We start from the raw sequence: 11,676 nt of genomic DNA on the forward strand, positions 1-11,676 counted from the left end.
TAAGTAGATTTTACAGTTGGTACTTTTTAATTTAACTTCGCTACATTTGACAGCAGGTGTCTATACTTTGTACTTCAGTTTTTTAGTACTTTTCATATGATTTGAGGGGTGATTTTGACTATGTTTGTAGTAACATCCTGGCTAAAGTTTTCTAGTTTATGCTTTGGTTTTGATCTGTATCTTTTTAGAATGAACAATTGTGTAACATATACTTTTACTTTTTACTTTTAAATTACATTTTTTAATGAGTACTTCAATGCTTTTACCTAATTAAATTTTTTCATGTGATCTTACTTTTGTTTGAGAAACTTTTTACCTCTGTATTTGTACTTTTACTTAAGTAATACAATTGAGTACTTCATGCACCACTGCAGTGAGCAAGTAACTTTCCTTACTGACCTCGACTAGTAGCAAGTCACTAGATCCTGCAATACTTCACACACTAGTCCTGAAACTTCAAATCTGATTTTGATACTTAGGCAGATACTTGATACTGCATGCCAACTTTGATACCACAAAAATAATTTAAACCACAATAAATTTCAAATACAGTATAATGTATTTTATAGCGTATTATATTCTCATGTGGCCTTGTACTTGTTCTGAAGTAGATAAGATAAACTAAAACTAACTGCTCACTGCTAAAATTTGTCCTACTTGTATAAACAAAAAATAAATATATAAATAAAGTTCTTCTTCTTCTTCTTCTTCTTCTTCTTCTTCTTCTTATTATTATTATTATTATTATTATTATTATTATTATTATTATTACAGTTGTTGTTGTTAATAATAGTAATAATAATAATAATAATAATAGTCATAATAATAAAGAATGAACAAAGTCGTAATTAATAATGATTCAGGCTTAATATGTTAATTACAACCTTAATTAGCACTTAATTTGCAGTTAACTTGCCTGTACTGTAAATCTGAAATAATTATGAGTAACTACATATAGCACAGGACTATTTATTGCAAGTTAACTGCTAATTAAGGTCGTTGTTAAGTACTTATTAAGCCTGAATCATTATTAAATAAGTCTTTGTTCATGCTATATTAAGACTAAATAAAGTGTAGTTATCATAAAGTGTTAATGAACTGATTAGTATCTGGGTATTTGATTTTTTTTGTGTTTATTATTATTATTATTATTATTATTATTATTATTATTATTATTATTATTATTATTATTATTATTATTATTATTATTATACAAACATAAAACAAATATATTCCTACTTTTAGTCACTGTGTCAAATGCATATAACATGTTCTACTCCGGGGGTAAATGTTTTTTCTATGTAATGTAAAATCGTTCTAACATAGCTAGAAACTATACAAAAATACCAATTTGTTCTTTTCCGGTCTCCTTGAGGTCAGAATGAGCACAATTCTCATCCATATCTGTACCACAATACCTCAGCAGCTCTCCACAATCACATTTGTATAATTGCATAGATTTGTAGCATTGGGCTGCATTAGATTTGCTGTAATTCCAGTGGCCCTTGGTCTTTCAGAGCGGAGAAAGCCAATGGGAGTCTTTGTGAAAGGGACTAGAACAGCTCTGTCCAGTCGACACGTCAATGGAGGCCAGAACTCCACTGAGATCCCATAAATGAGGAACGCCGTGCCTCCTGCTGTATTATTCGATCTGTTCACACTCAGCTTTTCAACGGGAATTAATCAAAAAATGGACAATATGGCACTTTGAAGGACGGGGGTATTTTTAACTAAGTGGATGGCTGCTGTTATGCGCTCTGTCAAATCTACTACTCTGGTTGGATTTTTTTGTAGTAGTTATATATTCGAAACTATAGTCAAAAAGTGTCAGAAAGATTTAAAGGTGGACTGTGTAACTTTTCTGGTGATGAATCTGCTGCCATCTGCTTGTCACTATGGAGATTATATCATTTTGCCTGGGCTGTTACACATTTCTGCGTTATCTGCCTTGCATTGAATCAAAAAGTGTTTTATTGCAAAAAATGAAAAACAAGCTGACTTGACCAGATCTGAACTGTGACCACCTTGTGATGTCATGAAGTGAAGTTTTCATGTTAACATCGAACTTTTACTTTTAATTCAGTAGAGACTAGGCAGTTCCAGGGCTGAAATTATCCAAATGATTCTAGTGAAGTTGTATATAGAGTTTAAAAACACAACGGAGCACTTCCTGTATTACCACATGACATCACAAGGTGGAAAAGAATGTTTTCAGTTTGAGGGAAGAACTCAGCCTAAATATGCAGGGTCTGTGGGTTAAACATGTGTGAATGAAACAAAACACAACTCCGGGTATGTTTTTGATGAGGAAACAACATTGTAACAGATTAGAAAATAGTATAATATGGGCTCTTTAAGTGTTTCAGATGGTGCCTGGGAGTTTTTTCCCCCCATGATTCTTAGTGAACAATGTGTCTGATTGGACAAAAAGGAGACTCTATCAGTAGTGGTGTTTGTATTAGTTGATCAACCTGCCCCAGTACTACAGGTGGAAATGAGCGTTTTCTGCTACGACTTGGTACAAGGCATCTTTCCTTCTGGTGAATGTTTATTGTACACTGTCCCTGTATAAATAAAAAAAATACCATACAATACCATTTTTTATCTTATTTAGCTGCTTTTACTATACAATACTTCACTGGCAAATCCAGAATGATATTTCTCTGTATTTTTGTATATAGATTAATATCAGTCTGGTCCCCACGCCCCCCATTGCCCGCTCAAATGTGATCGTCCAATCAGATTTGTTCTTTTCAGTGACATGTGAAACAAAGGAGCTCATTGGTCACTTGTGATTTACAAATAACATCTAATTTATCTCACCTCAGATTAGATTAGAGTTAATGGCTCACTTATTCTGCAGAAATACACAATGTTTTTCAACCTCCTGTGATATATTTTTCCTTTATTTCCAATACAGACAGACTATGCGTGTCCCTGATTGGCTAATCCACCTGTCAATCACACCCATCTGAAAACAGGGAGATGCACCAGTAACGTAACCAGACTCACAACTTCGACAAGGATTGAAGAAAAGTGTATTGTGGATCCCAAGCAAATACAACGAATGATAAACAGCATTTGTCTTGACTAGAATAAATTAAAATGAGGTATGGACATTTTAAATCACATCAGACTTCTACCTGTAGAGCAGAATTACAAGAAAACATCAAAATTATTACTCAAGATCTGGTCAAATGCCTATTATTTCTCCTTTGCCATTACTCAAAACCAACAATCTGGCTCTTTGGAAAGATAGGCCTGTTTTTGTCTAAGAGTTTGGATGCTGCTATTTTGGTTGAACAATCGAACATTAAACGCTGCAGTTAAGCTTTGTAATGTAATTAAATATTTAGGCATCTCCCCAACAATGGCGCCTGTACAGACACATTTAATTCTCGTCTCCTCCAAGTAAATAACCTTTTTTTATGGCAGCACGTTGGAGAGCAATGCGTTTTAGAAGATTGCTTGCTCTCCTGGCCCTCGTCAACGAGAAGCCTATTTGCTAACGCTAATGCAAACACTATCTGTTTGGCATTTCACAAAAACCTTGAAAATACCAAGCTGTCAACCTCACTAATAAGGCCTCATTAGACTGTCGCTAAACTAGAGTAAATCATGCTTAGAATATGGTGGACTTTTTGTATGATCAATAATTATTTCGATATTTAGCCTCGTCTACATGGTGCGATTTACCTATTAAAGGTTCTATATTACGCAAAATTGACTATTGTGAGCTTTAAGACATGTTATAAAGCTGTTACCTCATCAAAAACACACTCAAAGTTCTGTTTTGTTTCATTCACACATGTTTGAGTCATCCTACATTATTAGTCTGTCTACATCTCCAAAGCTCAAAATGCTCTGTTTCACCTTGTGATGTCATGAAGTGGTAGTTTTCAAGTTAAGAGCTACATTTTACTTTTTGTTCAGTAGAGATTTGAAATTCCAGGTCTGAAATGATCCAAATGATTCTAGTGAAGGTGTATGGAGTTTAAAAACACTTCCTGTATTACCACATGATGACATCACAAGGTGGAACCACGTGTTTTCTGTTTGAGAGAAAATAAAGTTTGAATACGCAGAGTTTGTGTGTTAAACATGTGTGAATGAAACGAAACGCAACTTCAGGCGTGTTGTTGGCAATAATTTAAACGTGTACTATAATTTCTCTAGAAAGGCGTCCAACTGCTTGTCGTCATGGAGATCAGAATTTTCCACAATATGCCAATAGACATATTTCCATGGACACACGCAGGTACCACCACTAGACCAAGTTACAGGTCAGATCACACTAAGAATGCATGTTTTTTCGAGATTTTTTTTTTTTTTTTTTAGCAATAAAAACAGTTTAATGGCATAGTTTCGAACTTTCAACACTCTCACCCCATAGCTGGAAGGTTTTGAGTTTGACACCCGGACTGCTTAGATGTTTGCATGTTCTGACCGAAACTAACTCAAGATGGGTCCTTGGGCACAACACTGCATTGCTCCCTGCTCCGATCAGCTTTGAGGGATGGATCAAATGCAGAGGACGAATAAGATTGCTCTTTAGGACCTAGCTACTAAAATCGTATTGACATTGAACTATTTTAATGAGTGTTATATTTGTATGGACTTCATTTTAACTGCTTAACCCTTCGTTGGTCATCATTAACTTTACTCCAAGAAGCGCTTGCACCAGATTGGGACTGACTCCAGAGACCAGATAAGTTAAATCCTTTTCCTCCAAAAAATAGACAACATTAGTGGCGCCAACTGGCTGATGGAGGTCCTCTGTGTGCGCTAATGATGGTACTACATTTGCTAATTGCTTGTTCAAGTATAAGCCCAAACCACACTGGAGAGTCCATCCAAGAGCGCTAAAAAACAGGGAGGCTCTGACTATGGCCAATCCGAGACAGTCTTCGGTGGCTCGTGTCAGACCGCATTCAACATGGCGTCCTATTGCGCTAATGGCTATGCTAAGTGTTTCTGACGAGGGCTTGAAATGAGGGATTGGTCTAATAACGCTATCTGCAAAAAGCGGTAGAGTATTGCGCAGCGCCACTAAGGGACCGCCAGTCAAAATAAAATTAAAGGAGGTAAATCATTGTTGTATTAGTGAAAGATTACACGCCATTATGTCTGCGTTATAATTACAGGCGAAAACGTGTTTGTGATGTACTATGACACGAGGCTATTAGAGTACAGATGTAAGCGCTTGTTTTTTGCAGGCATTTGTTGTTGTTTTTTTGTTTTTTACTGCCACCTTGTGACTGGAGTTAGTAAAGTGACGACACCGCATGAAATAAATAAACGAGTGAACCTTCGGATTTCAGGGTGGATCTCGCGATGCAATGAGAAAGTTCATGTTACAATCATGGACTGTATATATAAATGGACATAGCTAACCTGCTAGCCACTGCATTCCAAATAGGAAGTGAGCATGGGCTCCATCGACTCTGGCTTCAAACCACTTTCTATTGAAAAAACGCTGCTCCTCTCTCTGTAACTGTTGCTGTCAGATGCGTCATTTTGGTGTTAACCCTTTAACGACTGAGCACACTATAGACCAGTATATCTCGCCTAGACTTTTAATAGTTTTTTAGCCATAAAAATCATGTTAAAGGAAGTATCAGAGTTTACTGCATTTTTTCACACAACTACCTCTATTTTACATATCCATCCATATTTTTTCTTTAACACATTGAATAATTGACTGGGAAAATCCCAGTGGCACCTATGCTCTGATCTTCAAGGGAAAACGTAAGCAGATTACTGTAATGACAGTAAAATATTTAAAAAGCCCAATGTCTCTGCTTTGAGACACCGTTTGAATTTACATGAAGCAGCATTGGTTGTGGAGTTACGGTCATGGAAAGTCCACAATCGCACTCTATTGCCGACGATAGCATCCACCACAATAGGGTTAAAATGTTCGTATTGACTCTACATGATCCAGGTGTTTTTCTTTCGCTGTTTTGTCCATAAATTAAAATATGAACATTAATAACAGACAAATCAGGTGTCTTTTTTCCCTGAGATCGCTCCTGCTAGCGTTAGCAACAGGTTTGATTGATGGCGTTGCTAAGCACCCGCTCCCAGCTAAACCGGCAGTGCAGGCGGAGAGAGATGTTACCTTCAACATCCTCTATCTGGATTGGCTCTTTGGTTGCTATGATACTCACAGTCAGAATTCCAAATATGAAACTCCGCTCCAAATTCGCCCTTATAATTGCTAGCCTCGATGAGCTTCATTTGGCCAAACACTATGAATACGTCACACTCCTTTATACAGTCTATGGTTACAAAAATAAAATAATAATGGTCACGCATATGTTTGTAACTGTATTTTCTGAACTTGAGTGTGTGGCATTATATCTATTATGTGCCTGTGGAAACTTACCCCAACACAGGACTAAAAGGAGCGTATCAGAGTGTGTCCATTTGTGCTTTTACGGCTCTTCATGAAAACACGTGTAAACAGAGCCCTCAGCCTCAGCACCAGCCTGTATTTACCTCATTGTGAGTCTCATTGTGAGTCTCCTGGTTCACTCCGACACCTCACTATACACAACTAAATATCTGACTTTATTTACTACGGGAAACTCACCGATCCAAATAAGGAACAGAGAGGGAACTCGGACCAAAATGACCAATGACGTTTGGAGTGAATTTGCATTTTAGGTCGATAGTAATTCTGGCTTCCCGCATTTACAAACTAATGTTCAAAAGCTGATATTACACTGTTTTTCTTCAATGATTCTTTCTGGCTCAAAGGTTTTATTGGACAAGTGAGAGAGAAAGGGGTGGAGAGGTTTAGTATAAACTTTAAATAAATGCTAAATTCTGACCCGCTTAAGCCATAAACTATCAAAAACAATGAATGATGGGATAGTACTATTGCTTCCTGGTTACTGCAAGCAATAATCCCATGCTTTTTTCCATATAGGGAGTGATAATGGCTGCACTTCCAACTTCCATCGGCTCCAATCCACTTTCTATTGAAAAACCGTTGCCCCTCGCTCCAAAACTGCTGCAGTGAGCCTCATCATTTTGGTCTTAAAATATGCGTATTAGCCTGCTGTACATGATCCTGGTGTTTTTATCTCGCTATTGTGTCCGTAAATCAAGATATGAAAGTTAATAACAGGCACCTTCTTTCCCTGAGGTTGCTCCTGCTAGCGCTAGAGCTTCAGCCGAGCACTATGGGTGATGTCACACTCCTTTAGTACATTTCTTTATACAGTCATTCATTCATTCACTGTTATTTACACAAACCAGGAAATGCTATCCCTAAAATACACATAAATAAACTCAGAGTAATAGACTTTAAGACTGGCCTACACCCTCACACACGCACTCTCGCACACACTTACACACACTCGCTCACCCTGTAAACTGCAGAGGCGCAAGTGGCACTGAGCTGGAACATCATTACGGTTATTGGTGTTAATAGCAGCCTTTAGGGGCATTTGCTGTAAACACACACACACACGAGCCTATGGGCCTATATTCCCTGTTGGTTTTCCATCAGACGCAGTACAGTGTGTGGAGAGCAGGTGTTACACAGACACCATCACTTTATGAATCATGCATTATAAGATTAGAGGCTCATTCTTCTGAAAATCAATGTCAAACATATGGAAACATCTGTAGCCGTTTATAATTACTCCAAATTAAATACGTAATAGCCAGAAAAAGGATCGAGGTGAAGCACTGTCGAATGAAATAAATGGATACGCAGGGCAAAGAAAGTTAATGTAACACATCATCTGCATGTCTGCGTAACTCCTCAGTCGTCCATGTGTGATCCATAGTGAAAGAAAAAAATATATTCTGTCAAATGTACTCAAATAACTTTTTTGTCCATTTATCTGCATGATGAAAAAAAGACAATTAAAGCCATACTTAAGAGCATTCTCCATGGATATAGATAGGTTTTATGCCATACTATGAAATATTATAGGCAAGGGAACAATATTTCCATGGTAACAAGCAGGACGAGGCCCCGCTCTAGGCCACGCAAGAGTCAGGTTTGCGGAGATGCAAGCCCGCACACAATAAGAACGCTGTTTTTTCTATGTTTTTTTCAGTCTAATAAGAACATCCAAAAAAAACAAAACAAAAAAAACAAACAAACTGCTAGTCACGTTAGTCTGTTGTTGGCTAAAAAGTTACATACGCTGGCTTTAAGTTTACAAAATAGGACATATTGTGTAATGTAATTGTCTTGTAATGATGATGATACAGTGCCAAGGATCTTGACACAAAAATCTACATATAAAACAACAATTATAAGAAGTTAATAGAAGAAGTTTGAAACATATTAAACATACATGCGTTGTACCCAGCATAAAAACATAAAGTAAAACGGATTTTCTGCGCTGAAATCCAAACACACACAGTTAAAAAAGTTATGGAAACGATTTATAATTTCTATTTTGTCTCCCATACTAACCTTAGCCAATGTTTTGAGGAAATTTGTTAACAATTTTAACCTTACACCCGTTTGCAGCGTTTGAGTTTGAGCTTTGTGTCACTATAATCCCAACTTTATTATAACTATTAGCTTGTCATCTTGTCGTTTAATGAAGCGCTCAGTGTAATCAAACAGCTTGCATTGACACAAGTAAATGAGCAAGAAAGAACTCCACTGACTATAGAAATGACAGCAGATGCTACACACTCAGAAAAAAAAAAAACCTGGGTCGGCCTGAACAAATCCACTGGCTCCGATAGTCCCCACATCCCCGGGTCAAACGAGATTACACCGAGCCGGAGCCGCTGTGACCAAATGACAAGAATGAAGCCTTAAATGGATTTTTTCAGTCATAAACACTTCACTAATAAACAGGAAGGGTCCCTCTCTGTTTTAATCCGTTGTTTTGTCACTACATCACATAGACAAGCACTTTCAGCTCATATAAACCAACTTTTTAACATATGAAGTACTCTTAATTAGGCTCGGACCTTGTTTAGTGAAAAGAAATACAATTCTTTTAATGTCTAAATACATAATTGTGTTTATAGGCTGTTTCTGTTCAATTTTATTTTTAATTTTTTCCAAACAAAGCGTCCTAACATACCACTTGTCGCGCATAAAACTGCAACGCAACTGGGTCGTTTCAGAATAGGACCTATCCAAACCATGCTAATGCTAAAAATACTTTGTACAGTAAAAATGCCATAAGGTTGCTAATGTTTTGGGAAGTGGATACAGCTTTTTAAACAGGAACTCTCCCTGTATATCACTTGTCATATATAAAATAAAATAAAACAATGTGACTTGAAACATAATAGGGTCATTTAAAAATAAGGAGAATCCAAACTCATACATATACATATACATATACATATACATATACATATACATATACATATACATATACATATATCAAGCCTATGTTCTATATGATGTAAAATTACTCTGCTGTAAAAAAAAAAGTATAGGTTATAACAACAGATAATATAAATATGTGTGGAGGGAGAAGCTCACTGTGTCGTCGGGCAAGACACTTGACCCACCTTTGCCCCCAGTGTCTGCGCACACTTGTGTATGAGTGTGTGTGTGAATGTGTGAGCGGTTCCTTGATGTAAAGCGCTTTGAGTGTCTTGAAGGTGGGAAAGCGCTTCATAAAAATGTGAGAAACTTTAATTAGGCCCATTGTTTCATGTTTAGACTTGTGTGTGCTATAACTATAAGGTAAAGGTTAAACACTTTGAGTCCTACAGCAGACTATTTCCATCAGCAACACACAAACCGCAAAAACCTACAGCACATTAACTATGACAGCTCTGAAACCACTAACCTAATAGTATCCTCCGTGATGGATAGACTATTGGATCACCTCAAAGCGAGTTCACATCCGCGGGAGACTTATAGCGTGCCATTTGACTTTTACGCACGAGCCCTTTGCCCCCGTTACGCGCGCTATACTCACCTGTACCAATCCAATCCTTTCTCGTAGTTCCTGTCAAAGAAGTGCGGCTCGTTGCCCACCGCCCTGACATCCGGGTGGACCCTTAAAGCCTCCAGCAGCGCCCGGGTCCCCCCTTTCTTCACCCCGATGATGATGGCTTGTGGCAGCTTCTTTTCCCCGTAATCCGACGTGCAGTTCACCCTGAGTTCGCTGTCCGTGGTGCTGGACTCCTGCCGCGCCTTCTCCTCTTTCTCGGGTGCAACGCTGTGCTGCTGCTGTTGTTGATAGTAAACCACAGATTTAGTGGGAGACGCTTGGGTCCTAATCCACTCCACTGTCCGTTGTTCGTCATCGCGCGCACTGGACACGGCGGTGAACCTGGCCGTAGCTTCTGTGTATTCTGTCAAACCTTGAGACACGGAGTAAAGTTTTTCCCTAAGCGTGACAAAAGTTGGCTCGTCGGTCACCAGCCGCCCCTGATACGCGTAGTTCTCTTGCAGGGGGAATTGCAGCGAGTTGTAACAGCTCATCAAGCTATAGAACAAGTATGTGACAGAGAGGGACAGGGTGAACATGAATAAGATTTTCCGGGGCACTTTAGAGGTAAAGAGCTGTGTGCTGGACCAAAGTGCCATCTCGGATAGCAGTGATCCTCTCAAAAAAGTGGCCAGACATCTTTCCACCTCGTGTCTTGCATGGACACAAGAACATTGATGGCGGATTTTGGGTCACATTTGTTTAGTCTGATGTGTTGGAGAGCGCTGGAGAGATGAAGTGACCCGGTCCGAAACAGAACACCATCTTTACAAAGGGATCGTTAAGATTCCGCAAGAATATCGCGTCTCCCCTGAACGCGTTCTCCCTGACTTCACTATCGATTTCTTATTCCAAAGCTGGCACACCACGTCACGATTTATTGAAGTTAACTTGCGTATTTGAAATAGTGTCGCTGGACTCCTGGTGTCCTTTCCAATACACGGGCGAGGTGGGAAAATCCTGGCATTGTGCACGATTTAGAAGAAAAACTGAGTGTTTAAAGTCTCTCGCTCCAAAGTCCATGCGTATCAGGAGTGGATCCATGCGCGTAAAAAGCAAAAAAATCCCTTCTCCTGTAGATCCCGATGACTTACTTAAAACTGTATCTTTCTCCAAAACGAAGTGAGGACCGTGCGTGGTGTCGCTCGTTGCTCTCCGGAGTCCTCGCGCCTTTCACTGATCCTACACCGAGAGCTCATCTCCACTGAAGCGCCGTGCCGCCACACAGCAGCACCAGTGTATGCGCGAACACCCACTTTTCTCCCTCCTCTCCGGTCACAAGTGGGCTATAAACGTCAGATTTCCTCATAGGACACTGGAAAAACGTCAAGGCGCCTTCACTCCCGCGGTGGCGCGCGCTGAGGTGAACTGGACTCTTTGAAAATATCAGAGGCGCACTGTGACGTGTCCGGCGCTGTGTAAAGTTCAAATATGAACTCCGGCTCGCGGATTATTTTACTGGGGATTGAAACAGAAAGCTCATGCCTGCACCCTGCTGGTTTTCAGCGGAGCGTCGCATAAACGGCTTCATCTAGATTTGATTTTAGAGCAGATTTTTCAGCACGGTCATGAAAGAGTGATGCAGCATGTTACAGCGCTGTCCTTGGTGCTGAACTAATGGAAACATGAAAATAAAAAATAAATAAATGAAATAAATTAATAATAATAATAATAATAATAATAACAAGTATATTATTATTATTATTATTATTATTATTATTATTATTATTATTAT

The 11,676-nt window shown here is 38.7% G+C and overlaps 1 protein-coding gene across 1 annotated transcript in view; it reads right to left on the bottom strand.

The window, feature by feature from the left end:
• The window catches only part of hs3st4 (heparan sulfate (glucosamine) 3-O-sulfotransferase 4), a 134,829-nt gene extending 124,289 nt beyond the window's left edge, over positions 1-10,540 (bottom strand). The window contains exon 1 of the mRNA XM_033971066.2: positions 9,927-10,540. Coding sequence (XP_033826957.1) covers positions 9,927-10,540 — 614 coding nt within the window. The remainder of the gene's footprint in view (positions 1-9,926) is intronic.
• Between the last annotated feature and the right edge of the window lie 1,136 nt (positions 10,541-11,676).

The sequence above is a fragment of the Periophthalmus magnuspinnatus genome, chromosome 8 (genome assembly GCF_009829125.3).
Source record: "Periophthalmus magnuspinnatus isolate fPerMag1 chromosome 8, fPerMag1.2.pri, whole genome shotgun sequence".
NCBI lineage: Eukaryota > Metazoa > Chordata > Actinopteri > Gobiiformes > Gobiidae > Periophthalmus > Periophthalmus magnuspinnatus.